This window comes from Lithobates pipiens, unplaced genomic scaffold (assembly GCF_037356315.1).
Source record: "Lithobates pipiens isolate NorthernLeopardFrog02 unplaced genomic scaffold, aLitPip1_a1.2 Scaffold_23, whole genome shotgun sequence".
Taxonomy (NCBI): Eukaryota; Metazoa; Chordata; class Amphibia; order Anura; family Ranidae; genus Lithobates; species Lithobates pipiens.
This window is the reverse complement of record NW_027507785.1, coordinates 275,211,718-275,237,405: the sequence shown is the minus strand read 5'-3', so window position 1 is coordinate 275,237,405 and position 25,688 is coordinate 275,211,718. Positions and strand designations below refer to the sequence as shown.

The 25,688-nt window shown below is 41.8% G+C and overlaps 1 protein-coding gene and 12 non-coding genes across 34 annotated transcripts in view; all 13 read right to left on the bottom strand.

The window, feature by feature from the left end:
* The window catches only part of LOC143928348 (uncharacterized), a 75,524-nt gene that overhangs the window by 23,630 nt on the left and 26,206 nt on the right, over window positions 1-25,688 (bottom strand). For 4 of the 22 annotated variants that reach the window (XM_077453222.1, XM_077453212.1, XM_077453213.1 and 1 more), the window contains 18 exons: window positions 25,219-25,252; window positions 24,545-24,573; window positions 24,180-24,210; window positions 23,184-23,222; window positions 22,966-23,008; window positions 20,614-21,359; window positions 20,384-20,439; window positions 12,568-12,614; window positions 10,377-10,413; window positions 10,146-10,196; window positions 8,789-8,827; window positions 8,509-8,553; window positions 7,414-7,443; window positions 7,008-7,111; window positions 5,934-5,967; window positions 5,268-5,296; window positions 4,908-4,938; window positions 3,908-3,946 (listed from right to left, as the gene is read on the bottom strand). Coding sequence is in view for 17 of the 22 variants with exons in the window: in XM_077453212.1 (XP_077309338.1) it covers window positions 10,170-10,196; window positions 10,377-10,413; window positions 12,568-12,614; window positions 20,384-20,439; window positions 20,614-20,899 (453 nt within the window). In the remaining 5 variants the exon portion in view is untranslated. Of the gene's footprint in view, window positions 1-959; window positions 1,109-1,282; window positions 1,326-1,975; window positions 2,025-3,683; window positions 3,733-3,907; window positions 3,947-3,969; window positions 4,825-4,907; window positions 4,939-5,267; window positions 5,297-5,933; window positions 5,968-7,007; window positions 7,112-7,413; window positions 7,444-8,508; window positions 8,554-8,784; window positions 8,828-10,145; window positions 10,197-10,376; window positions 10,414-12,567; window positions 12,615-20,292; window positions 20,440-20,613; window positions 21,360-22,965; window positions 23,009-23,183; window positions 23,223-24,179; window positions 24,211-24,544; window positions 24,574-25,218; window positions 25,253-25,688 lie in introns of those variants that run through there. The other 18 variants (XM_077453217.1, XM_077453231.1, XM_077453216.1 and 15 more) reach the window with 18 other exon arrangements.
* LOC143928661 (small nucleolar RNA SNORD47) lies at window positions 1,853-1,924 on the bottom strand. Its single transcript, XR_013262492.1, has one exon. It is a non-coding gene; the product is annotated as a small nucleolar RNA SNORD47 (small nucleolar RNA).
* LOC143928675 (small nucleolar RNA snR60/Z15/Z230/Z193/J17) lies at window positions 3,798-3,872 on the bottom strand. Its single transcript, XR_013262504.1, has one exon. It is a non-coding gene; the product is annotated as a small nucleolar RNA snR60/Z15/Z230/Z193/J17 (small nucleolar RNA).
* LOC143928634 (small nucleolar RNA SNORD79) lies at window positions 5,163-5,230 on the bottom strand. Its single transcript, XR_013262469.1, has one exon. It is a non-coding gene; the product is annotated as a small nucleolar RNA SNORD79 (small nucleolar RNA).
* Window positions 5,820-5,881, bottom strand: LOC143928701 (small nucleolar RNA SNORD75). Its single transcript, XR_013262526.1, has one exon. It is a non-coding gene; the product is annotated as a small nucleolar RNA SNORD75 (small nucleolar RNA).
* LOC143928654 (small nucleolar RNA SNORD47) lies at window positions 7,285-7,360 on the bottom strand. The gene has a single exon (XR_013262487.1). It is a non-coding gene; the product is annotated as a small nucleolar RNA SNORD47 (small nucleolar RNA).
* LOC143928697 (small nucleolar RNA SNORD78) lies at window positions 7,535-7,598 on the bottom strand. The gene has a single exon (XR_013262522.1). It is a non-coding gene; the product is annotated as a small nucleolar RNA SNORD78 (small nucleolar RNA).
* On the bottom strand, window positions 8,886-8,968 carry LOC143928665 (small nucleolar RNA snR60/Z15/Z230/Z193/J17). The gene has a single exon (XR_013262496.1). It is a non-coding gene; the product is annotated as a small nucleolar RNA snR60/Z15/Z230/Z193/J17 (small nucleolar RNA).
* Window positions 10,262-10,341, bottom strand: LOC143928624 (small nucleolar RNA SNORD79). The gene has a single exon (XR_013262461.1). It is a non-coding gene; the product is annotated as a small nucleolar RNA SNORD79 (small nucleolar RNA).
* On the bottom strand, window positions 21,188-21,259 carry LOC143928658 (small nucleolar RNA SNORD47). Its single transcript, XR_013262490.1, has one exon. It is a non-coding gene; the product is annotated as a small nucleolar RNA SNORD47 (small nucleolar RNA).
* Window positions 23,074-23,148, bottom strand: LOC143928674 (small nucleolar RNA snR60/Z15/Z230/Z193/J17). The gene has a single exon (XR_013262503.1). It is a non-coding gene; the product is annotated as a small nucleolar RNA snR60/Z15/Z230/Z193/J17 (small nucleolar RNA).
* Window positions 24,436-24,507, bottom strand: LOC143928633 (small nucleolar RNA SNORD79). The gene has a single exon (XR_013262468.1). It is a non-coding gene; the product is annotated as a small nucleolar RNA SNORD79 (small nucleolar RNA).
* On the bottom strand, window positions 25,100-25,164 carry LOC143928704 (small nucleolar RNA SNORD75). Its single transcript, XR_013262528.1, has one exon. It is a non-coding gene; the product is annotated as a small nucleolar RNA SNORD75 (small nucleolar RNA).

The following is a 25,688-nucleotide window of genomic DNA, read 5'->3' as shown; positions in this document are numbered from 1 at the left end:
TAAAACTCCCAGACAAACTGACACTCATGCACCATGCATGAATACATTTTTCCATTCACGAAGATCCCTGCTCCTTGGAAGTCAGGTCACTAACCAATTCCTCTGTAAGAGAATCCCTGTTGAAAGCCACGGCAGCCATCTTAAAAATCCTGGTAACAATCCAGACTAGTAGCCATTTGGAATGGGTAAATATGCCATGTTCATTATTTCTATGAACTCTTAAAAATTCATATTGAATATCATTCTCCCCAATAACCGCCCTTTAGATTTCTCTAAAATCAATTTTCCATTATAAAATTTCTTCTCGCATAGTTGCCAATTTTGACAAATGTTGAATTTCACATTAACCACTTAGCTGCAGTATAGTAAAGGTTGGATGTGTGAAATACAGACGCTGTTTAGTTGTCAAAAGGTTGATTCTACTGAGCCATGATAATGGTGATATGAAGTCTAAAGTACTATACTCCCATTTTGTGGGTGTTTCCATTGTCAAGGTGTTCATGTGACGCAATTGATATTTTAATTTCATGTAAATATTTGTCTTGTCAACCAATAAATGTAACCATTTTGTATGATCACTTGTCTCCGTGAAGAAGTTTCACATGTATTGACTGTCATATAGATTGCTTTTGCATTTAAAAAAGGTTAAAAATGACTAAATACGGTGTGGGAAACAGTCCTTATATATTGCACAATAAACAAGTGACACTTTTGGTAACAACTTTTCTTTATAATTATGCTTTATAACTGCAGAGGTGATCAAAAACCACCAAAAGAAAGCTCTAATTAAGAAAAAAAAAAGTGTAAATTTTGTTTGGGTAGTGTTGCACGACGGCGTCAGTGCATACAAAAGCCACCCCTCATTTCCAATCTAGCACTTCATCTGTAGTGCTGACAATTGCAGTATAGCATTGTTAACCCAATGCTTTACTAATTTGTACAAATCACAAAGAGAAATATGCAGTTTTACAATTTTATTGTATTTGGTCATTTAGCATGATCTTTAGTATACAGCATATTCTGCCAATACATAACAGTTGTGTGAAACCTACAGGCCAAGCAGCACTGTTGAGAATTGTGCTTTTAGGGGCTTCATCCACACTTGAACCTGTGGATTAGAAAATAGTTTAGTGCAATGTTAAAAGTGCATAGAACAAGTGCTTAAGAATGCTCAGTCACAGGGAATTCAGTACTTTTACTTTCATCTTTACTCAGTGAGAGAGTTCAAAGTATTTGTCATCATGCATCCCATAAAAAGAACACGTTTACATGGCACACTTACAAGATAGATCTTGACACCCAGCTTTGTACGTATATCTTGATACCTGTGAAAAAGCAAAAGCGTTAATGCCTTTGTGAAGCAGACCTGCACTCCCTTTCAAGACCCTCTTGATGAGGGTGGGGAGTTTTGTAGAGCACAACCCCTGCCTAGGTGAAAAGAACATGCCACTAGCCTCCTGGGACACCCATATTACAATTCCAGGAGGTGCTGTGTTAAAGCACATACGAGTGTTACCATGGTACCAGATACCACTGCACGCCTTCAGAGGTCTAGTGGAGTCCATGCCTCATCAGGTTGCCATTTGTGGCAAATGGGGGGACCTACCCATTGAGTGGGATTTCAGGTTAGGGCTGATTGGTGTACATGCCTTGAAAGTCGCATGCTCACCCACACTGCAAGTGCTAGGTCTCACTTTGCTCCTGGGGTCTGAGCAGAGATGGCACATGGAAAAGTAGACCATAAGTTACAAGAGTGGCATTTTAAGGGATGTTTGCATGTCACAGAAAGGGTTACCAACCTATATGCAATATTATGTTGGCACAATGCAGTTTACTACCATGTAGACAATGTAACCTCAGAAAAAAGTGGAACGGTAATGTTGAAATCAGGTTTCATATGGCAGAATCGTTTTCATCACTGGTTACAGCAAATATTAGAGAAATTGTACATTCTACCTCAACATGCTTCACTTACCATAGTTGCATCTTGATTAATACCAGCTTGATCATTACCAAAAGGAAACCTGGAGAAGCAAAATATACTGTTTAGGGAAACATTTGAAGTGTTTGGACAAGATTTGACCTAGTCTTAGTCTGCATCAGTGAGTCATATTGTCCTCAAAGTGATCAGAGACCTGATTCTTAAAGTCATCATTTACAGACCATTGAAAAGTAGTTACATGCACCAGTTGATCATTGTAATATTTGAAAATGCCACATTGGTAAAAAGCTTTTAATGAACCTGCTATTTGCAATCCTGACACTTAGGTCTAAGCCACCCCCTCAGAATAAGGCTTTGTTAAACCAAGCAATGGCTCTAGAAAAGATGCCACAACTGCATTATCAGAATGCAACTGTTGGGCCGTTTTAGTGGCATTACCCACATCAGACTTAGAGTTTAACACCATTTGCATACTAGTGCCAATGCAGTGGACTCCTGGATACTTGAAGTGGAATTCTTACACTCCCCTATTGAATTCTGCCAGAATATGCAGTTTTAGACCAGTTACCAACCCTCAGACAGTGGAGCTACACAAGTATAGTATTAGTTGGAAAATAAACCTTGTTAGCTGACAAGGGTGAAACTAAAAAAGTGGTGGTAAAGCCCAGTTGGCAATTTACCTACAGGTAAGCCTTACTTGTCAAATCTAAACACATGCACTGTTTAGGAGATATTCACCCTGGATGCAGCCAGCTAGGTCACCGGTGCATGCGCTCCGAAAGTCCAGTATACCTTGCCAGACCCTTATGTCGTCACCGCAGCTTCAGGCAGTCATAGCTGAAGTGCACAAACCCAGAAGACCAGGGGAAGAAGTCAGCCCTTTCAGTGGTAACTGTGCTGGGGGCTTCATTCCAAGGTAAGCTTTTCATAATGTGCTAATATGCTTCAGAGGTCTTACAGGTGTTTAAAAGCTGTGGGTTTATAACTGCTTTAGAGTGGAATGCCTAACCAACATCAAATGGTAAAATGTCCCCCCACACACCCTATACCTGTTGTACTTAAAGTGGCTGTAAACCTGAACTTTTATTTTTAATTAAGGCTTGCACAGTATAAGATTTCATGCCATCTGTGCCCAGTCTTGCTACAAAGTTAATTCAGCTCTGAGACCGACTCTTTTCAGCAAGATAACTGACAGAAATAGTCAGTTCTTCCACCCAGCTGTGAGCGACAGGTCATTTATATATCATGCACAAGTCTGAGAAAGATATTCTGTGTACTTCAGATCCCCCTCCTGTCTCCAGCTCTCCCAGGATTGGCTGCTCACACCCTCAGCATGATTGGGCATGCCGCCATGTGGTTACCTTTCTAGGTTTTGACTGGATGTTAGTGATAATAGCAGAAGTTTAGTGTAAGAAATACACAGGAGTAAATACATGTCGACAAGGTGTAGGTGGGCAGGGCGGGAGTCTGACATCACAACGCCAGGCAGACCCACCAACAGAATCTGCAATTTTTCAGGTCTCATGACAGGGGAGATATTTGACAGGTAAGGCTACATGCAGAAGGCATCTATAGCCTTCTAGAGAACCACTATGGCAGTAGTTTAGAAATGAGTGGGTTTACATCCACTTTCCCCCCTTCATACAAAACTTGTACACGTGAGGCAGGATAGGCAGGTCACCTTAAGCAAAATACTCTGCTGAATTAGGTTTTTTTGCAAGCAAAAATATATAATACTCACCACCTTTAAAATCACCCTCCTGACATGGCATGTAAACTGTAGCCAAGGCCTAAAAAGAAACATACCAATGAGGTAAATATTGTGCTTGTGCCCAAGCAAGTGATAAAGATTCTAAAAATGTATCAGATAGGAGCGAAAGATTGTTCTTCATAGCAATCAGCTGAACTATGGTGTCATCATATACAATAATCCTATATACATCAATGGATGAAATATTTACCCACCTCTTCCAAGTCCTAAGGTGGCATGAAAACTAGCCAGGCCTACAAAAAAATAAAAAAAAATAAAAAGTGGAGATTAGTTCAGTTTTTTTTAATTAGCTATACAGAATTTAAAGCTTTAAACCACTTATGTCCCAAGGGCAAGTTGTTTCATTCTGTACCAAAAAGGTTATATTGCTGCTTCCAAACACCCTAAACCTAGCATACAGGTCAGAGCTGCAGCATGATCACACAAGTTTGTGCCTTTGACAGGTGGGCACTTATTCTACCCTTTTCGTTCCTTAGAATGTCCAACCAAATTCCTGTACATTGATAAGCCTTTACCATGTAAATCAGCTGCAGTGCTGGAACTGGAGCTGTGAGAAGTTATCGTAGACTTTAACCTACAGATAAACTTCCAATAAGGCTTACCTGAAGGTAAAACAATTCTAAATGTGCAGTTTAGGAGATATTCTAGCGAGCAACTGTGAAGTCACTGGCGCACATGCTCTTAATGTTATACCAGTACTGTGGCCAAGACTCATGCACATGTCAACGCAGCTCTGCCAGTCAGTCCCCAAGCCTAAAAAGACCTGTTGCAGTGACCGTGCACGGCTGGAAAGCTTTGTTTTAAGGCAAGCCTTTCATAACATGCATATACTAGCACATATTGTCTTGCAGGTGGAAACTCAAGCGTTTACCACTCTAAAGCAGTCTTAAACACCATCTTAGCTTATGAAATCTTTAAGCCCATTAGTCTGGCCTGGATATGTACAAGTGCCAAACCTAGACACCCAGGGTGCAAGTGCCAAGCTTATATCAATGTCAATGGTTAGGCATGCCTTAGATTTGTATTCAAAAGGGCCACTTTACCAGGAAAAACAAAAGCTTGAGACAGGATCAGATAGGAGCGAAAGGTTCACCACTGTCAGTCTGATGAACTATAAAATCATCATGTTAACCTGTGTACAAGCGGTTATTTTATCCTGCCCTCAATCCACAGAAGTTGTGTAAAATATCTTACCTTGACATGGTTTGCCGTGACATTTTAACTCCTAAAAACAAAAATAGGATTACAATTAAAACTAATCTTTGTCAAGCAACTAGTTAGCTAAACCCTAGACCAGGGGTAGGCAACCTGGGGCCCTCCAGCTATTGTGGAGCTACATTTCCCATGAGGCATTGCAAGGCTGGCAGTTACAATTACTCCCAGAGGCATGATTTAGTTGTGCAACTGCTGGAGGGCACCAGGTTGCCTACCCCTGCCATAGACACAGCATACATCAGAAGTAGGTTTCTTTCATTCTTATTCAGAGAGATTCCCATTGATAAAAAATCATCATGGTATACCAATAAATGCCAACTTGTTTTTAGAAGCACTTACATTGAAATGGGCCAGCTTTATAACAGCATCTGAAAGAAAAAAATTGTTGTAATGTAAATATAAATGGCAGCCATCTACATAGCATCTTATTTAAAGTCCTTGGTATGTAAAAATTAAACCCCCCCAAGCAGCCTCAAAATAATGTATTGCACCGAGCCAAAACAGCCCCCCACCCACAATACAAAACTAGGTGCTTGACAAATTTTGCATGAGTTCAAGCCACAAGTGTCACTCTCCAACAGAGGAGAATTAATGGCAGGTTTATCCCCACTTCAGAAAATCCTGCAACTAAAGCTTTACAGAAGACTACATTTGTGGCCATATAGATATGGAGTAGGCCCTTCAAGTTTTATGGTTAACCAATCAAATGGACCGACTTGAGCAAACCACTGCCATGTAAGAAGTATAAGGGCAAATGCAACAGTTCCCATTAGAAGCTGTGCAATCAAGCATCTCCCCCTCCATCATTCAGTTTTTACAAAGCTAGACAGACAACTGCAATTGCACCCCATACGTTTGGCACACTATATGCAGTAGTGTATAATCTGGTTAAGCCTCAGTGTTAAAGATGTCAGAAATCACTTCTGTCCACTACTCTTACAGCATCATAGGCTTTTTTTTTTAAAGTTACTTATTTGAGAATCCAATATTGCAAGCCATTCTTACCAATTTATCCATAGTGTTCAGTCAATGGCATGAACTGTAATAAAAAAAAGTTATTTTAATCTGCCATGCAGACATGAGTGACATTAGTAATTATGATATTCTCTATAAAATTATAGTAACCAGCAGGAAGGAAATTGTGCACTACTTCATTCCTGCCTTCAGGGGCGATTAGACATTATGTGGGTTTCTGTACAGATGCCTATTGAAAATCACACCATCACCAAACCTTTTTTGAAATCAGTGCTGTACCGATTCGGAGGATGCCATTGCCAGCAATAGCCACTTTGCAGGCAATGCATTATGGCATGCACATCAATATCATGAAAATGGATGTAAACCTTCTCTACCCAGTGAAGTGAACAACCTCAGATACAGAGAACACATTGCCCTATGCAAGGTTTACTTGTATATCAGCAGCCTTTGCCTTTCTACACTTTGTAAAGTGCAGATAGTGTTACAAATCTTTGTTTCAGCTGCACATGGGGGGGTGGGGGGGGGGGGGGTTGGATGGGGAGACTGGGCTTACACTTAGCCAGGGCTAGAAAGGCAACCCACTACAGGCAGAGTAAGGAAAGAACAAGCAGAGCTGTATTATGAATAGACAAGCTCTCTGCTCATCTACCTTTAAGCTCCCTCACTGACAAAAATGCAGCTGTTATCTTGTGTATCAGAAGTGTCTCTGCTGATAACAGGACTGGAGCAGCAGAAGAACAGCACTGAGAGACAAGTAAACACTACAGATATATGTGCCTAGGTAAACATGTCATGAATGGGGTTTACCACTTTAAAAGGTAACCCTTTCATAAAGAATGGGCTACAAAAACTCCATTGCACTGAGATACCAAATCAGTCTGTGACAACGCTGTGCATTACAATGGAATCTGAACAGTACCTCAAACCAGCAGGGGAATAGGTTGTCTCTGGATACAATCACTAGACTTGGATTGCAATTGTTACAACATAGTTAAATTGTTAACTATGGTGTTCAAAGGAATGACCTGCAGCACTTTAAAGCTGATCTACACTGCATTTAAGGGGAAAAAATAAAATAAATTATATTCAAATCAAGCTTACCCATGCATTGTCTTCCATGCTTTATTTTGCCGAGAATTCACTTTGAAGAGGACCCCCTAGCATTTCTAGCAATGGCCATCTTAAGGGCACCTCTTCGCACATACCTGCAGAGAGATTTGCAAAAAAAAAAAAAAAGTTTAGCCAGAAAAATAAATAAAATTCTCACATTACCAAAATATTTAAAGGAATCATGCAATGGACTGAAAGCAAGACAAGTGCCACACTGCAGGGGTAATGTCTTGCTCTCACTTCAAGGATTCCCTTTAAATTTGGTAGTTACCTCAGAAAAAAGTGGAACGGTTAAGGGTATAATCAGCCTTTATCATATGGCAGAATCAGTTTCATCACTGGTAACCAGCAAAATACATTTTTTAATTTAATGTTACAAGTTATGCAGATTACTCACCAGAAAGTTAAAGTCCCACCAATGATGCACCTAGGAGGGGGAAAAAAAAAAAAAAAAAAGCCAATGGTGGTTAGTACCCCTTAAGTAGCTCATCAGTTGATGCACAACACAGTTGTGGGTTTAGGTCAGCAGTAACACAAGTCCACATACATAATTCAGGTCAGACATTTGTAACATCATTTGAAACCCCAAAAAAATAAGCACAATACTTCAGGCAACTACATTCAAGATGACTGCTGCAGATTGAAATTTAGATTAGCCCTCACATTTTTAGCAATGGTCAGAGCCTGATGAGCACCATGAATCTGGAGCAACCTTATCAGAAAGGGACCAGTTGAAGGGCACAGGAATCACACCATACACTAGAAAAACTGCCAAACACTAAATCACCACATTCCAGTGGTCGGCTCTTTTAATAGCGGCCAACTAGCTATTCAATTGCAATTAGCAGGAGAGGGACATGTGGCATGTTTGGTAGCCATTTACTTGGAGTAACCTCTTCAATTTTAAGAAAAAAAAAAAAAAAAGAAAAAAGAAAAAAAAAAAAAAAAGATTGTTTTCATGTTAATAAAGGTAAAAGACCTTTTAGTGCTTCTGCAGCCCCCCCCCCCCCCCCCCCAGTTTTTTTTACTGGGATGCTGTCATCCTGGCCAGGAATAAGCACCATCTACAGCTGGTCTCATGCCCCGATTGGATAGATAGCACTGCAGTCAATCAAATCCACTGACGCAGTGTGGAGTCCTGCATTCTATGTCAACGTACAGATGTGGGATTCATGAGCGTACCCACCAAGGAGAGCACCTCTGGACAATTGATGTGGGAAGAAGCCACCAGCGCTGCCATGGGAAGCCAGAAGAGGTTTGGGGCCACTGTGCAAAACTGCAGTGGAGGCAAATATGACTAAAAAAATAAAGTCTGACAGGGATCATAACCCTTTTTTGCTCCATCCAAAAATGGAAAAAAGCTTTGCCTGTAGTTCTACTTTAAGGAATTATGTTTTAAGCATGCAGTACCATGCACAATTACAAGACCTAGTATAGGTTTTGCTGTACAGCTATACTAGATGACTGGGGTTCTGCAATGCCTAGATCTTACCTTGCTGCTCTTGGAGACATCGTGTGCTGAAAAGGCCAATACCATCTGTAACCAAAAGAAAGACCATTTAGTAGGTGGTAAGTTATGATTCAGCTAAAAAGACAAAAATCAGTCAAGTCAGATAGAGCTAATAACAGACCTCCATGGGGTTGTCAAGTCTGTTAAAGAATCATCATTTAAAAACAACCATTGACTCAGGTGGTGACAAACTGTCTTGGGTGTATAACCCAGTAAAGCTCTCCCCCCCCCCACCCCCGTATGTCACATTTAGTATACTTACTGATTAAGCCATCCTGCAGTTCACATCTGTGTACACAACCTGCAGAGAAACACTAATTAGTGGAGGTCTTCAACTTTTCATTTAGCCCCTCCTGGGAGACAGACATCAGATAGGAGCGAAAGACAAGCTGAGTTCATCACTGTTCATCTGCTGAACTATGCAGTCATCATGGTGTCTGATATTTGATGTAAAGCCTTACTAAAAATATCTAAACCAAGCACAGCTTTAATCTACAAAGGTTACATCAGTATTTTTGGAATATGCCGTTCTGCACTAACAAGAAATTAAAGTGGTATCTCAGTTTTAAGAAATAAAGCGATGATCGATGGACAGAGATCTTGCAGGGCTCATTGACCTACAGTGATTGTAACTTTGCTTATTAAAGTGCTTCCAAGATCCACTACTATATGCCTGAGGCTAAAGCACACCATTCAGTATGTCATTAATGATAAAGCGCAACTAAAGTCTTAGTTTGGCTAAGAGTGCAGATGGATTAGAATATGTTTTATTGCTGTCTGACCCAGTTAGGGAGATTCTCTTCCCCATCCCTTTAAGCAGCCAAGACATTTGCGGTTTATTCATTAAAGTGGTTCTAAAAAAGGCTTAAAGTTTTTATCTTCATGCATGAAAGTAAAAACCTTAGTATGCAGCTCCCACCAAAAAAAAAAACCCTTACTCGATCTTGATCCAGCAATGTGCATGAGAGCAGCTGCTCTCCCACCTTTCTGCCTCATTGGCTCAGACAGCAGCAGGAACCATTGGCTACCACTGCTGTCAGCCACTGAGGAGGAAACGGGGCTGAGCCCATTGTATCTTATGGACAAAGCTGGGCTTCAGGAACAAGCATGCAATAATGCACTCATAGCAAGCAGCTGCTATGGAGGCACTCAGGTGGGAGGAGCCAGGAGCACAGGCAGGGGAGAATGGGGGCTGCAGCTGCTCTGCAAACATTTACTTTTATGTTCACACAGGTGCGATTTGTCAGTTCCAAATGACATGACAAGTGGCACCCCCTTTGTTGGCAAACTGTTCAAACTGCCACAACTCATGTTGCAGCAACTTTGAAAAGGTTACTGAACAACTTTGCTGATTTCATTGCAACTTGCATAGCCTTCTGTTTAACAAAGTTGCAAGACACAATGAAATGACTCCTGTGGCTTTCAAACTTCGCTTTAGTAGTGGGACTTCAAAGCTGCACCAGGGCTGAGCATCACTTTAAAAAGACCCAATACAACATCTAGTAGCCGGGTGCTATACTGGAATTCCATATTCTACTATGAATAGCAGTGCATGAGGACTCTACAGAGCATTTTGCACAATCTGCTAATAAATCTAATTATTAAATCATGTTACAAACCTTCTGTCCGTCCATGGCTAGGGATCATCTAGGCAGAGAACCATCTTTGATCTAAAAACAAAAAGACCAACTTTCAGGCAAAAATTTACAAATCAAAGAAAGCTTGTTATTTTATACACTGCATCAGAATAGAAGATTTTCCTCAGTCTTATTCAGAGAGATTCCCATTGATTATTTCAAGTCATCATGTACAGCGCATGCTCATATCAGGCAGAAAAGACATCAACTTACCCGAGTGTACAGCACCATGATGGACAGGGCTCCACATCTAAAAAAACACACAAAAAAAAAAAAAAAAAAAAAAAAAGTGTATGTTAGCGGAAGTGTACACATTAGGGGGCTCTTTGCTGCTTCCCTTTGTAATGCCTCAGAACATATATTGGTGGTAAGCTCTCTCGTCATCCTGACAGTCAAGAGTAGCAAATAAGTGTCATCAGAGTAGCATTACACTGTATATAGTCAGACCCTGAACTTCTCTCTGGGTTGGAAAGACAAAGTCTTCACTTTGTAAGGGCATGTTCCCTCAGCATAGTGAGATGTGAAGTGCTGACAATTTCCATCAGCCAATCATGTGTAAGCTAATTTTTCTTCCATCTTGCATGCGATTTTGTATTCTTTACAAAGAAGATTCACATTGCCACACTGGGAACATTCTCTTTGAAAAGAAAACAGTCTTTAGCAAGTCCAACCCAGCTTAGGTGTTCCTGTGCTCCACTTAAAATTCTAGTGTACCTTTGCCAAGTTATGTTGGTAGTCCTAATTTCTACCAAAAGTCACAATAATGCACCACTTATATATTTCAGCTTACTGGGCACTGAGGTTCTGGCAATTGAAGAGGTGCAAACCAAGCACAACACTTGCATGTGGCCAATAATCAGGCACCTCCGACAGACCCTGCTGTTCAGTCCTCAGTAGGCAGACACCTCAAACCTTTAACTGCTTGCAGACTGCCTCACGCACATATACTGCGGCAGGGTGGCCGCTCTGTGCCAGATCATGTACATAGTATGTACTCCAACACTCCTGGGGGTTTGGGGCATGTGCCACCAGCGCTGCTCCTGCTGTGACTGGACACAGTGAGAGCCAATCAGCTGACACAATGTCCTGATAGTTTGGGAGACAGGCAGACCAGCTTTCTGCCTATGTAAACCAGGCAGATGGCGGTTCAAGAGGGCAATGTACTGATCCTGCGTTTCTGCCAAGCAGGAACACAGATCTTTACCTTCCCCCAGGAACACATTTAACCTCTTTGATTGTCCCCAATGCTGATCCTTCCCAGCCAGTGACAGTTCGTTTTTGGCACTGATCACTGTTAGTGCCACAAGTGTCCGATTTGTCCACCACAATATTGCAGTCACGCTATAAGGTTGCTTATCGCCACCACTACTAAAGGAAAGGGGGAAAAAAAGTATCCCAGATACTAACTTAAGCAAACCAATCAATATATGCTTATTGGGATTTTGTTTTACCGAATACATATTGTATTAAATTGAAGAAATTATATTTACCGTAGATTTTTTATTGGGCATGTCTTACAGCATAAAGTCAAAAAAAAAAAAAAAAATAAAGATTCTCAAAATGGTTGTTTTTTTGCCTATTGTGCAAAAAAACAAAACAAAACAGCAGAGCTAGATGGGTAGTGTCGCAAGACCGTGTAATTGTCAAACATAGTAACATCACAAAAAACTGCGTAGTCGGGGGTTGAAGGGTAAAGGTTCCAGAGCTAAAGTGGTTAAAAGATGTGTGACTCACACAAATAAAAACATTTCTTAGGAGCCAATAAAGTATGGATGCTCAACCTGTGGCACTACAAGTCCCACCATGCCTGTGGGAGTCATGCTTGTATCTGTCAGCCTTGCAATGCCTTATGGGACGTTTCACAAGAGCTGGAGGGCCGCAGATTGAGCCCCCATGCAGTGTAAAGCATTAGACCTGCAATCAGCAGATAACGGGTGTAATGCCAGGCTCCTGCAGATTAAAACCAAAATGAATGTTTGGGCAATGGGTAGCCATTTGGTAAAAGGCCTGGCATATACAGGCCCATGTCACCGGGGTGTGGTGACCGCATGTGATCCAAGCAGGAATTACACTGAATTTGTTTAAATGACATGCGACTCTGCAGCAGTGCAATCAGACCCATTCATTTTGTATGGCTCAAATCACAGGACCTTCCCCCACCCCAGAATCGGATCACACAAGTGGTCAGACATGCAATCTCATGCCGCAAATCGCTCTGCATTTTGCCAGCCAATTTTTTTAGTGTCATTAACACAACCAGAGCGTTTCACATGAATGGGGTGAGATTTTGATGCAATGAGGAAATGCACAGCAAATGCCACACCAGTGTGATCCGGGACAAATCATCTACTTCTAGAGGAAGATTCACAGTGACGTCTTCACATTCATACAGCAAATCACTCACCTTCCATGGACACCGGACACGCGGGGAATCCCAACCGCCATCTGCAACTAATCAGAGGGGAAAAAAAAGTCAAGTCTTACAGTGATTGGTTACAGGATAAAAATATATATAATAAAACCACCATCTTCAGAAATTCGAATTTAGTATAATGATTTTGATAGAATAGAAAAATAGAACAGAATAAAATATATTCTGTTCTATCGTTTTTCTAGTCTATTTTCTAATCTTTTCTATCCAAAATTTAAAAATTTATTAAAATTTGAATTCATACTATTCGAAATGCAAATTTATTCTATTTGAAATTTGAATTTCAGAAGATGGTTGTATATTTTCTAATTATATATATATTTTTTTCCTAATCTTTTCTATTTGAATTAGAGGTTTTGGAAGATGGTTAGTTACTTATATACATCTGCCACATCAACTTCTCATACTTTCAGTGTAACAGCACAAAACCACCCCCGAAACCCGAAAACAAAAATTTAACGAATATAACGAAATTAACAAATTAAAACGAAACTAAAAATTTTCCTTTTGCACATGTCTAGCGGCAGGGTCCAAGGGTCCCCTACTGCCATCTTTATGATCTTGGGGGGGGGGGGGGGGGGGGGGGGGAAAATCGATCTTCTGGGCCACCAGAACCACCTCTGTTCCTGCTCGACTCTGCAGAGAAGGCACGGAAGCAGCAGAACCGGAGGAAAACGCATAGATCAGTGAAAACTGATCCCATGGAAAGACCAAAGGTGTCTGTTCCACACGCTAGAGGATCACTCGTCCTTGACTTTGTTGTTGAATCTGGACGCAAACAGGATCCTTGTCTGGAACACCCCATTTGACATGAAAAATGTCGGGGTGAAGGGACCATTCTCCCAGAAATAATTGTTAGCGATTCAAGTAGTCCGCCTGCCAATTTTCTATCAATGGAATGAAAGAAAAAAAAAAAGTTGCTTTCTGCCCAAGCTAGAATATGATTCGCCTTCTTGGGCTGCACGACTTCTTGTGCCCCCTTAGCGATTGCCATGGCTGTGGCCTACATCATTGTCGGATTGAATCTTAACAGGACAATTCCGTAGTCTGAGCATCCAGGACTCTAGGGCTACACGTACTGCCCGAATTTCTAGAATGTTGATGGGCAAGGTCCTTTCTGACACGGACCACTTCCCCTGGACAGATGCTTCTTCCAGGACTGCTCCCCAGCCTAGAAGGCTGGCATCCATTGTTACCACTTTCCAGGATACTGGTAGAAAGGATTTCCCCTTTTGGAGGTTGCTGGATATCAACCACAGTTGAGGCTTTGACGTACCTCAGGGGATAAGTGCATTGGAAAGTCCAAAGCCTGGACCTTCTTGTACCAACAGAATGGCATTTTGTAGCAGTCTTGAATGAAGCTGCACATTATGGAGCCGACTCTTGCCTGGGGCAAGAATACCTTCTTTTTTAAACGGTATCCATGATCAGCTCCAAGTACTGTAATCTCCTTGATGGTTTTAAGGATTTTTCTAGGTTGAGCATCCAGCCTAGGAATTCCAGGTAGCTTACAGCCGAGATTAAAATTTGGTTTAGACTGGTGACTGATCTACTAAAAAGCAGATAGTCTGTCCTAGCATATCTAGTTATACCCTGAGCCCTTAACCTGGCTAAAGGCGGTGCCAGGATCTTTGTGAACACACGTGGTGGGGTGGCTATACCGAAATGCCGAGCCACAAACTTAAAATGACGATTTTCTACCTCGAAAATTAGAAATTTGATGAGCGGGAAATATGCATCCTTGATATAGATCCATGCCAAAAATTCCCCTCCTTGCAAAATTGAGACAACAGATCAGATTGACTAAATGTGAAAGGACCAGTTCCGATGTAGAATGTGTCTTACCTCCCAATTTGGTTTTGGAACCATGAAAAGGTTTGAATAAAACCCTGTTCCTCTGTGGGAACCTCCGATATCACCTGGGATAAGCGATGAGCCAGAGCTAGAAACCCTTTTCCCTGGGAACGTTTGATCTTAGAAAACAAGGAGACGGGAATTCTCAGAACTCTAGTTTGTAACCTAGAGAGATTGAGGAAGCCACCCATCTGTCTTGACATTGTTCCTGCCAGATCTTTGAAAACTGCAGAAGCCTTCCCCCACCCCCCCCCCCCACCCGAGCAAGGGCGCCCCTTCATAGGAGGCTTTAGTATTTTGTTTTGTGGGCTCTTGCCCCAAGTCCTTTTGGCCATGGGACTGCCCTTGAGGTCTTCCTCTTGAGCTTGGCAGTGGAGGCCGTTGAGACTGCCTAGAGGCAGATGCGCCTGGCACTGGAGAAGATGCATGTTTAAAGAGGATAAATGCTTAAACTTTTTTTTTTACTGGTAAAAAGAACTTTTCCCCATTAGAAATCCTCTGGATATATTATCTAAATCTCCACATAACCAGTCACCATAAAATGGGAAACTGGCAAAGAGCTTCTTACACAGCGATTCACCTGACCAACTTTTCAACCATAGGACTATGCACCAGTCCTAGCATAAGCCGTGAGGCTTGAATAGAATCCTTCATAGCATCCACTGTAAAACAGTGCATCTGATACACCAGCCTATTGCCGGGCCTGCTGATCAGGAATAATCTTCGGTATCATGACAAACTGGTCCTTTGAGACACTCAAATTGCTGCAAGAGCTGGCTGCACTACTGAACTTGCCAGAGAAATGTTGTTAAAAAGAAATTCCAGCTTTTTATCTGTTGGATCCTTTAACATTTGTGCACTGTCTACCGTACAAGAAAGATTTTTATTTACTGAGGTGGTTTGCAGCATCAATTGCTGGAACCCCATTTTTTATAGAAATTCTCCTCCATAGGATAAAGTGTAGAAAACTTCTTTGGAGGGAAAAACTGCTTAACCATGGCTAAAAAAAAAAAAAAAAAACTGATGTATTCTAAATGGGAACACACCAGCTTTTTTTTTTAACCATGGTCAATAGCATCCCCAGATTGGGGGGGGGGGGGGGGGGCTTTAGTGATCCCAAACTAGAGCTGGGCTCATCAATAGACTGCTACAGGCAGAAAAGGTTTTGAGCCAACTTCATAAGGGAGCATACCAATACCTGTCTTGCGAGATTACACCCCCTATATTAGGATCCTCAGGAGGAGATATCAGCATCTTCCTGACCTTTGGGAAGAACTTCCTGATCCCCGCCCCTTGTAACTCAGGGTGAGGGTCCTGAGCAATAGATGGGGGGGGGGGGGGAACACTCCTCTGATATATAGAGGGGCTGAAGTGTCCAGCGCTGCTGCAACACCAGTCTCCCGACAGCTCATTCTGACAGGCCACATCACTCTGAGGATGACTTTTCTTGGACATGGATTTAGGTTGTTGTACAACAATTGATCCCTTAGAACCCTTTGAGGAGTTCCTTGTCCCCCCCTTCCACTCAGCAAGATGCACAAAGCAGAGGCACTACCAGAAGGAATGCATACACTGCTTGGGTTATAGTCCAGCAAACTATTGCCGCCATTAATGCCCAGCCTGAAGCAGTAACAAATGTGCCAATAGGAAAAAATGCCATTCACCAAACCTGAAAAATGCCACCTGTGTCCCTCCACGGCCAGCAGCACAAAGTGTGCTTTTAAAAGCCTGCCTCCACGTGCACCTGGCGTCAGACATAAAACAAAAAATGTATTCGTGAACTCCTTACCTTTCCCACCGCAGGGCTTTCTGTGGTAAACAGACTTCAACCTTCATGGTGGGTTCTGTTAAACCTTCAGGAGCAGGGGAACCTTGAGGAAACCCACAATCCTGGACCTGCAACAGCACCTTGTCTGAAAACCTTATGGCCTCACTACCAAAAAGCATTGGATGCCAGCTCTCTAAAAAGGATTCACAGGCAAAACCTAATTTCTTCAGATATGAGGCCTGGATACCATTCAATTTGGCAAAAAAAAAACAAAAAAAAAAAAACCCCCACTCTGAATGGATCCAGTCTGCATGGCTAGCCCCAGCAAGGATTGCACCTGTGGAGCTCAGAACATCTTTACTCGTGACCAACACTTTAGACACTGGCAAAAAAAAACCCACGACCCTGGAGGAACTCCCAGTAGTGGGATATTATATAGGAAGTGCACTTGTCTTAAGGCATGCCAGTGTCCCGATGTATAAAAAAAGTTTTGGCAAACATTTACTGCCCTTCAGCAGATGAGACACATGAAACTTTTTACGGCTAGACTGCATAATAAAGTTCTCAGCTGTATGGACACTTTGTATGATTAACATTTCTCCCCATAAAGACACACCTGACCATAAGATGCACCTCAGTGTTAGATAACACCCCCCACCCACCACATTCGGAACCAAATGGTGTACTAAAATATTTTCCAGTGCCCATGAAATGCAGCCTGTCCTTTGCCATAGAAGCAGAGTAACCATTGCAGTAAATGCAGACTGACCTGATGTTCTCATCTGCCTGACAAGACAGAGCAGCTGAATGCTATGTCTTATGAAGTGTCAGGCCCAGCTGGGAGAACGCCTGAAACACTGGGGGTATGGATGTCTGTCCCTCTCCTGTCTTCTGCCAGTGATGGCAGGGAATGGTGCCATAGGGGGCAGTGCCTGTCATATTCGCACCATAGGATGCAGACACATTCCTAAACGGTTTAGGAGATATTTGCCACAAGACAGGCACTGCTGTCTACAGCGCACTGAGCGCAGCACAGTCAACTGCAAATATGCCACGCATGGCGGCTCCCTTGCGCGGGAGTGACGTCATCACGGCTTCGCCGAATGACATCGGCGGAGCAGTGAGACCCACCAAGAAGATGGATGCGGCGGACTACAGGGGGCAGCGGTGACTTCGCTGGCTCCTGTGTCAGGTAAGTGACACATAATGGACTACTATGCGATGCATAGTAGTCCATTATGCTTTACCTTTGCAGGGAATGAAAGGAAGTAAACTCAGGGTTTACTTCCTCTAACTGTTTTGGGCTACTACATGGGGGTCTGGACAGCATTTGATTAGAACCAGAAGCTCCAATAGGCATTTAAAAAAAATAAATAAATAAATAAAAAAGTGGGCTTGGGGCACGGAGCCCCGATCCCACCCAGTTGTGTGGCGATAGCAAATGGCCGTTTACACAAAATCTCCTTGTGAGACCCATTTCCCCAAGACATCAGCCAATCCTATTGGGCGCCCATGAGGAGAAATACTTGGGAAGCACACCAAAAAGACATTAAAGATGGTAAAGATGTCTTCCCATACTGTATGACATATTGCTTTTTTATTCTCCACCTATATACGTTTGGCATTTAAAAGTTAAAAATCTATTTTTTGCTAGAAAAAATAAAATAAAATAAAATCTTAGAACTCGAAAATGTCAGAAATAGGCTTGGTCATGAAAGGGTTAAACTGCAGCCTGTAGTACACCATGACCGAAAGCTGAATCCTTGGCTGCTCTAACACCTGAAAAAAATAAAAATACTGGTGAACGTATGCACTGAAGACCATGTAGCAGCCACAAAAATCTAAGCCAGATACCCAATGGCAAAAAGCCCAGGTGGTTGCTACATCCCTGGTAGAATGAGCTCTCAGCCTGAAGGGAGGAGCCTTCCATTTCAGACTAAAGGCCTGAATGATCAATTGGCAATGGAAGCTTTAGAAGCCGCTTGCCCCTTAGGCATTTCTGAAAAAAATAAAGCGCAGAACAATGTCCCAATTAATATGAAACAGCCGACATTGCTTTTTGCAAGGAATATGGAATAGGATGCAACCCCACCTTGTGGTGAAGGATTAGGTATGGTTCTCTACATGAAAGGGTCGCCAATTCAAACACCCTTCTTGCCAAGGCGATGGCCAACTTGCGCAACAGCAAGACTAATTGAATTTCCCTGATTGGCTCATAATGCTTGCTTCTGCAACACCGACAGCACCAGATGTTCCAATGACATAGGTAACCCAATATGGGGGGGCAGGCATACGAGTTGCCCCCTGCATAAAGAGTTGACCAGTGAATGGGAGGCTAAAGGCCTTTGGAACAATACCGACAGGGCTGAAATCTAACTCCCGATTGGCTTTGAGCACAATCAGTTGAGAAAAAAAAAAAAAAAAATTTGAAAAAACTCCCAAGGACGCCATTTTTGCCATCACACCAAGCAATACAAAGTCTTCTAGACCTTATAATAGATCTTCCTAGTGATTGCCTTTCTGGCATTCACTACAGTAGACACCACAACTTAACATTCTGGCATCAATAGCCATGCCCTCAAATTTATAGACTGTAAAATGGGGTGGAATATAGAACCTTGACACAGATGGGGCAGCATGAAGCATCCATGGCCTGTATTGCCAATCTCATCTCTGGCGGTCAGGCTGGTGTATCCAGGATTGTCCTTAGTGGTAAAAAAAAAATTATATATAAAATTTCAGTTTCCCAGTGTCCATTCACCTAGAGATGGCATATAACCCAGTAATGAATAGCTTACCTCTGGGTCCCATGATGTAGAATTTTTTTGTTGGTCCGTGCATGTAAAATTGCAGGTGCCTGCAATTGTACACAGAATGAGGACCTGCCTTTGTAAGCAAGGCGAATGCCCATTCTGACAGGAGACATGTTAAATCTTCCGGTCCCAGTAAGTGAGAACAGTCTGTCATGTCCCTGGCAGCCCATGCCCCCCAGTTAACACCTTCCCTGTCTAATTTATACATTGATCAGTGCATTTTATAGCACTGATCAGTGTAATAATGTCACTGTCCAAGTGTAATTTGGGGTCAGATTTGTCCAGCACAATCCTGCTTAAAATTATTAAAACTCCCAGACAAACTGACACTCATGCACCATGCATGAATACATTTTTCCATTCACGAAGATCCCTGCTCCTTGGAAGTCAGGTCACTAACCAATTCCTCTGTAAGAGAATCCCTGTTGAAAGCCACGGCAGCCATCTTAAAAATCCTGGTAACAATCCAGACTAGTAGCCATTTGGAATGGGTAAATATGCCATGTTCATTATTTCTATGAACTCTTAAAAATTCATATTGAATATCATTCTCCCCAATAACCGCCCTTTAGATTTCTCTAAAATCAATTTTCCATTATAAAATTTCTTCTCGCATAGTTGCCAATTTTGACAAATGTTGAATTTCACATTAACCACTTAGCTGCAGTATAGTAAAGGTTGGATGTGTGAAATACAGACGCTGTTTAGTTGTCAAAAGGTTGATTCTACTGAGCCATGATAATGGTGATATGAAGTCTAAAGTACTATACTCCCATTTTGTGGGTGTTTCCATTGTCAAGGTGTTCATGTGACGCAATTGATATTTTAATTTCATGTAAATATTTGTCTTGTCAACCAATAAATGTAACCATTTTGTATGATCACTTGTCTCCGTGAAGAAGTTTCACATGTATTGACTGTCATATAGATTGCTTTTGCATTTAAAAAAGGTTAAAAATGACTAAATACGGTGTGGGAAACAGTCCTTATATATTGCACAATAAACAAGTGACACTTTTGGTAACAACTTTTCTTTATAATTATGCTTTATAACTGCAGAGGTGATCAAAAACCACCAAAAGAAAGCTCTAAGAAAAAAAAAAGTGTAAATTTTGTTTGGGTAGTGTTGCACGACGGCGTCAGTGCATACAAAAGCCACCCCTCATTTCCAATCTAGCACTTCATCTGTAGTGCTGACAATTGCAGTATAGCATTGTTAACCCAATGATTTACTAATTTGTACAAATCACAAAGAGAAATATGCAGTTTTACAATTTTATTGTATTTGGTCATTTAGCATGATCTTCAGTATACAGCATATTCTGCCAATACATAACAGTTGTGTGAAACCTACAGGCCAAGCAGCACTGTTGAGAATTGTGCTTTTAGGGGCTTCATCCACACTTGAACCTGTGGATTAGAAAATAGTTTAGTGCAATGTTAAAAGTGCATAGAACAAGTGCTTAAGAATGCTCAGTCACAGGGAATTCAGTACTTTTACTTTCATCTTTACTCAGTGAGAGAGTTCAAAGTATTTGTCATCATGCATCCCATAAAAAGAACACGTTTACATGGCACACTTACAAGATAGATCTTGACACCCAGCTTTGTACGTATATCTTGATACCTGTGAAAAAGCAAAAGCGTTAATGCCTTTGTGAAGCAGACCTGCACTCCCTTTCAAGAACCTCTTGATGAGGGTGGGGAGTTTTGTAGAGCACAACCCCTGCCTAGGTGAAAAGAACATGCCACTAGCCTCCTGGGACACCCATATTACAATTCCAGGAGGTGCTGAGTAAAACAGCACACGTGAAGTGTTACCATGGTACCAGATACCACTGCACGCCTTCAGAGGTCTAGTGGAGTCCATGCCTCATCAGGTTGCCGTTTGTGGCAAATGGGGGGACCTACCCATTGAGTGGGATTTGAGGTTAGGGCTGATTGGTGTACATGCCTTGAAAGTCGCATGCTCACCCACACCTGCAAGTGCTAGGTCTCACTTTGCTCCTGGGGTCTGAGCAGAGATGGCACATGGAAAAGTAGACCATAAGTTACAAGAGTGGCATTTTAAGGGATGTTTGCATGTCACAGAAAGGGTTACCAACCTATATGCAATATTATGTTGGCACAATGCAGTTTACTACCATGTAGACAATGTAACCTCAGAAAAAAGTGGAACGGTAATGGTGAAATCAGGTTTCATATGGCAGAATCGTTTTCATCACTGGTTACAGCAAATTTTAGAGAAATTGTACATTCTACCTCAACATGCTTCACTTACCATAGTTGCATCTTGATTAATACCAGCTCGATCATTACCAAAAGGAAACCTGGAGAAGCAAGATATACTGTTTAGGGAAACATTTGACAAGTGTTTGGACAAGATTTGACCTAGTCTTAGTCTGCATCAGTGAGTCATAGTGTCCTCAAAGTGATCAGAGACCTGATTCTTAAAGTCATCATTTACAGACCATTGAAAAGTAGTTACATGCACCAGTTGATCATTGTAATATTTGAAAATGCCACATTGGTAAAAAGCTTTTAATGAACCTGCTATTTGCAATCCTGACACTTAGGTCTAAGGCAATGGCTCTAGAAAAGATGCCACAACTGCATCAGAATGCAACTGTTGGGCCGTTTCAGTGGCATTACCCACAGACTTGCAGTTTAACACCATTTGCATACTAGCGCCAATGCAGTGGACTCCTGGATACTTGAAGTGGAATTCTTACACTCCCCTATTGAATTCTGCCAGAATATGCAGTTTTAGACCAGTTACCAACCCTCAGACAGTGGAGCTACACAAGTATAGTATTAGTTGGAAAATAAGCCTTGTTAGCCGACAAGGGTGAAACTAAAAAAGTGTTAGTAAAGCCCAGTTGGCGATTTACCTACAGGTAAGCCTTGTCAAATAAATCTAAACACATGCACTGTTTAGGAGATATTCACCCTGGATGCAGCCAGCCATGTCAGCGGTGCATGCGCTCTGAAAGTCAGGTATACCTTGCCAGACCCTTATGTCACTGCAGCTTCAGCCAATCATAGCTGAAGTGCACAAACCCAGAAGACCAGGCGAAGAAGTCAGCCCTTTCAGTGGCAACTGTGCTGGGGGCTTCATTCCAAGGTAAGCTTTTCATAATGTGGCAATATGCTTCAGAGGTCTTACAGGCGTTTAAAAGCTGTGGTTTATAGCTGCTTTAGAGTGGAATACCCAACCAACATCAATTGGTAATATGTCTCCCCCCCACCCTATACCTGTCATACTTAAAGTGGATGTAAACCTGAACTTATTTTTAAATTAAGGCTTGCACAGTATAAGATTTCATGCCATCTGTGCCCAGTCTTGCTACAAAGTTAATTCAGCTCTGAGACAGACTCTTTTCAGCAAGATAACTGACAGAAATAGTCAGATCTTCCACCCAGCTGTGAGCGACAGGTCATTTACATATCATGCACAAGTCTGAGAAAGATATTCTGTGTACTTCAGATCCCCCTCCTTTCTCCAGCTCTCCCAGGATTGGCTGCTCACACCCTCAGCATGATTGGGCATGCCGCCATGTGGTTACCTTTCTGGGCTTTGACTGGATGTTAGTGATAAGTTTAGTGTAAGAAATACACAGGAGGAGTAAATACATGTCAACAAGGTGTAGGTGGGCAGGGCGGGAGTCTGACATCACAACACCAGACCCACCAACAGAATATGCAATTTTTCAGGTCTCATGACAGGGGAGATATTTGACAGGTAAGGCTACATGCAGAAGGCATCTATAGCCTTCTAGAGAACCACTATGGCAGTAGTTTAGAAGTGAGTGGGTTTACATCCACTTTCCCCCCTTCATACAAAACTTGTACACGTGAGGCAGGATAGGCAGGTCACCTTAAGCAAAATACTCTGCTGAATTAGGTTTTTTGCAAGCAAAAATATATAATACTCACCACTTTTAAAATCACCCTCCTGACAGGTAAACTGTAGCCAGGCCTAAAAAGAAACATACCAATGAGGTAAATATTGTGCTTGTGCCCAAGCAAGTGATAAAGATTCTAAAAATGTATCAGATAGGAGCGAAAGATTGTTCTTCATAGCAATCAGCTGAACTATGGTGTCATCATATACAATAATCCTATATACATCAATGGATGAAATATTTACCCACCTCTTCCAAGTCTTAAGGTGGCATGAAAACTAGCCAGGCCTACAAAAAAAAAAAAAAGTGGAGATTAGTTCAGTTTTTTTTAATTAGCTATACAGAAGTTAAAGCTTTAAACCACTTATGCCCCAAGGGAAAGTGGTTTCATTCTGTACCAAAAAGGTTATATTGCTGCTTTCTAACACCCTAGACCTAGCATACAGGTCAGAGCTGCAGCATGATCACACAAGTTTGTGCCTTTGACAGGTGGGCACTTTTTCTACCCTTTTCGTTCCTTAGAATGTCCAACAACCAAATTCCTGTACATTGATAAGCCTTTACCATGTAAATCAGCTGCAGTGCTGGAACTGGAGCTGTGAGAAGTTATCGTAGACTTTAACCTACAGATAAACTTTCAATAAGGCTTACCTGTAGGTAAAGCAATTCTAAATGCAGTTTAGGAGATATTCTAGCGAGCAACTGTGAAGTCACTGGCGCACATGCTCTTAATGGTATACCAGTACTGTGGCCAAGACTCATGCAAATGTCAACGCAGCTCTGCCAGTCAGTCCCCAAGCCTAAAAAGACCTGTTGCAGTGACCGTGCACGGCTGGAAAGCTTTGTTTTAAGGCAAGCCTTTCATAACATGCATATACTAGCACATATTGTCTTGCAGGTGGAAACTCAAGCGGTTACCACTCTAAAGCAGTCTTAAACACCATCTTAGTTTATGAAATCTTTAAGCCCATTAGTCTGGCCTGGATATGTACAAGTGCCAAACCTAGACACCCAGGGTGCAGGTGCCAAGCTTATATCACTGTCAAATGGTTAGGCATGCCTTAGATTTGTATTCAAAAGGGCCACTTTACTAGGAAAAAACTCAAAAGCTTGAGACAGGATCAGATAGGAGCGAAAGGTTCACCACTGTCAGTCTGATGAACTATAAAATCATCATGTTAACCTGTGTACAAGCTGTTCTTTTATCCTGCCCTCAATCCACAGAAGTTGTGTAAAATATCTTACCTTGACATGGTTTGCCGTGACATTTTAACTCCTAAAAACAAAAATAGGATTACAATTAAAACTAATCTTTGTCAAGCAACTAGTTAGCTAAACCCTAGACCAGGGGTAGGCAACCTGGGGCCCTCCAGCTATTGTGGAGCTACATTTCCCATGAGGCATTGCAAGGCTGGCAGTTACAATTACTCCCAGAGGCAGGATTTAGTTGTGCAACTGCTGGAGGGCCCCCAGGTTGCCTACCCCTGATGTAGACACAGCATACATCAGAAGTAGGTCTCTTTCATTCTTATTCAGAGAGATTCCCATTGATAAAATTAAAATCATCATGGTATACCAATAAATGCCAACATGTTTTTAGAAGCACTTACATTGAAATGGGCCAGCTTTACAACAGCATCTGAAAGAAAAAAATTGTTGTAATGTAAATAAAATGCCAGCCACCTACATACCATCTTATCTAGTCCTTGGCATGTAAAAATTAAACCCCCCCGTCAAGCAGCCTCAAAGTAATGTATTGCACCGAGCCAAAACAGCCCCCCACCCACAATACAAAACTAGGTGCTTGACAAATTTTGCATGAGTTCAGGCCACAAGTGTTACCCTCCAACAGAGTGGAATTAATGGCAGGTTTATCCCCACTTCTGTAAAGCTTTAGTTGCAGGATTTTCTGAAGACTACATTTGTGGCCATATAGATATGGAGTAGGACCTTCAAGTTATATGGTCAACCAATCAAGTGGACCGACTTGAGCAAACCACTGCCATGTAAGCAGAAGTATAAGGGAAAATGCAACAGGCCCCATTAGAAGCTGTGCAATTAAGCATCTCCCCCTCCATCATTCAGTTTTTACAAAGCTAGACAGATAACTGCAATTGCACCCCATACGTTTGGCACACGATATGCAGTAGTGTATAATCTGGTTAAGCCTCAGTGTTATTAAAGATGTCAGAAATCACTTCTGTCCACTACTCTTACAGCATCATAGGCTTTTTTTTTTTTAAAGTTACTTATTTGAGAATCCAATATTACAAGCCATTCTTACCAATTTATCCATTCTGTTCAATCAACGGCATGAACTGTAAAAAAAAAAAAAAAAGTGTTATTTTAATCTGCCATGCAGACATGAGTGACATTAGTAATCATGATATTTTCTATAAAATTATAGTAACCAGCAGGAAGGAAATTGTGCACTACTTCATTCCTGCCTTCAGGGGCGATTAGACACATCTATGTGGGTTTCTGCACAGATGCCTATTGAAAAATCACACCATCACCAAACCTTTTGGAAATCAGTGCTGTACCGATTTGGAGGATGCCATTGAAAGCAATAGCCACTTGGCAGGCAATGCATTATGGCATGCACATCAATATCATTAAAATGGATGTAAACCTTCTCTACCCAGTGAAGTGAACAACCTCAGATACAGAGACCACACATTGCCCTATGCAAGGTTAATTGTATATCAGCAGCCTTTCCCTTTCTACACTTTGTAAAGTGCAGATTGTGTTACA